Here is a 2,049-nt window from a genome sequence, read left to right on the forward strand (position 1 = left end):
GTCAAATACAGTTTTCACATCCCCTGGGCACTTGTGTTCTTTTTATGAACATATTTTCTACTTGACATTCTCATGTTTCTTAGTAAAAAAAAAAAGTAAATAAAGCAATTCTTTCACTGAATTTATCAATGGCCACATGTTAATATCTCAGTTTTTAATTGACATAGTTATGCCTTCAACCATGTACAAGACACGAGTTATCAAGTAATTAGAGGGCATTTTTTGTGGGTTCGGTTCAATTGGACATTTATTGAGTGTGCGTGTTGTGCAAGGCGCTTGGCGAGGTTCAGAGGAACAGAGTGGAAATGTGGGTGTTCGGTCATAGCCAACTCTGAAGATCCCCATTAGCCTTGTTGGAAGAGGAAAAACAGAGAATTGGAATACAACTTTCTCCTCATATATTCTAAATGTATGTCCATTTTGCACTCATGGTCTAGTAAAATACACATCATCTAGCCTAGCAGCCTGGGACTGCAGTTCTCCAATCTCTGATTTCTATTGAGATTATGCAGTTTATCCACAGTCTGCCCTGGCATGGACCAGCCGTGTTTTCTCAGCCTGGGAGGCTGTAACTCTTGTCTCTTTCTCTCCCATTCCAGTTGTGTTCTCTAACATCAAAGAAGAGATTTGGCTTTCTGGGGACAATTTCAAGGCACTGAAGTACAAAGAGGAGCTATTTCTAGACAAATAAAATATGACAAAAAGCAATGGAGAAGAGCCCAGGATGGGAGGCAGGATGGAGAGATTCCAGCAAGGAGTCCGCAAGCGCACACTTTTGGCCAAGAAGAAAGTGCAGAACATCACTAAGGAGGATGTGAAAAGTTACTTGTTTCGGAATGCTTTTGTGCTGCTCACTGTCACCGCCGTCATTGTGGGTGAGTCATTTGACCCAAAACAGAAACATAAAAACCTGTATCTTGTTTCTGCAGAACATTTGAATGGCTGGGATCATTATCAGATAGACTGACTGTAGGTATTCAAAATGATAGCTCAGACTCTTCTGTGCATTTGCAGATTTCATTTTTTCCTAGAAAAATTAGTTTGTTGGCATGTTGGGAACCACATGTGCTAAACCCATGAGAATCTCAAAGAACCATCAGTAGGAATTGTGCACATTCATGACTGTGTGAAAAAGAGAAATCAATGTTCTCCTAAGTGATGTGAGGATAAAGGAGCGATAATTGAATCGTTAGGCATGAGTAGTTAAATAATAACAAAAAACGAGTAAGCAGGATAGACTCGGCCAAATGTAATTATTATACAATGTCACTTTTACTTAAGACTAATTTATACAATTAGTGTTCCCAAGAGGAAATGCAGGTCCCTAATAGTAATTGTATCCTAACTAGTGCTGACTTGAAGCTGAGTAGTAATGCTTAAACATGGAGGTCAGATCGTTCCTGTTTGCACTCTCCCATTCAGCGACTGTGAAGGTAAATTGGGGAAATGTTAACACAGATCTCTTTCATATATTGCCTCACACAGCCTGCCATAGACAGTTACATCATTTTTTAAATATTTCAGTCTCTTACTAATTTAGCATGGTTGACAGCAATCTTTATTAATAAAACATTGGTTTGTTTGGTTTTTAGCTATTTGAAGTTTTAGTTTATTACTTATAGGTGACACAGATCTTAATTTAAAATACATACTGAAGAAAAAAAAAAAAAAAAAAAACCTAAGCATCTGGAATATTTGACCAAACCAGCACAAGACATCCTTAGGCTGGAAACATATAAACCAATTGCAGGTCTTAAAAATATTCTAACTTGGGGCTAGAGAGATTGGCTCAGCGGTTAAGAGCACTAAGTATTCTTGCAGAGGACCCAGGTTCGATTCCCAGCACTCACATGGTGGCTACGAACCGTCCTTAACTCCAGTTCCAGGGGAATCTGAAGCTCTCTTCTGACCTCCATGGCATTGCACAACACAGGTGTACACACATACATGCAGGCAATATACTCATTCACATAAAATAAAAATAATAAATAATTTTAAAAGCCAATATGCTTGTTGCATTTATTTTCTATAATGAGCAAGTTACTTGAC

The 2,049-nt window shown here is 38.4% G+C and overlaps 1 protein-coding gene across 1 annotated transcript in view; it reads left to right on the forward strand.

Annotated features, from left to right (window-relative positions):
- Slc1a3 (solute carrier family 1 member 3) overlaps nt 1-2,049 on the forward strand; it is an 82,268-nt gene that overhangs the window by 1,758 nt on the left and 78,461 nt on the right. The window contains exon 2 of the mRNA XM_008842073.1: nt 600-875. Coding sequence (XP_008840295.1) covers nt 695-875 — 181 coding nt within the window. The 5' untranslated portion in view covers nt 600-694. The remainder of the gene's footprint in view (nt 1-599; nt 876-2,049) is intronic.

The sequence above is a fragment of the Nannospalax galili genome, unplaced genomic scaffold (genome assembly GCF_000622305.1).
Source record: "Nannospalax galili isolate Female #2095 unplaced genomic scaffold, S.galili_v1.0 scaffold139, whole genome shotgun sequence".
NCBI lineage: Eukaryota > Metazoa > Chordata > Mammalia > Rodentia > Spalacidae > Nannospalax > Nannospalax galili.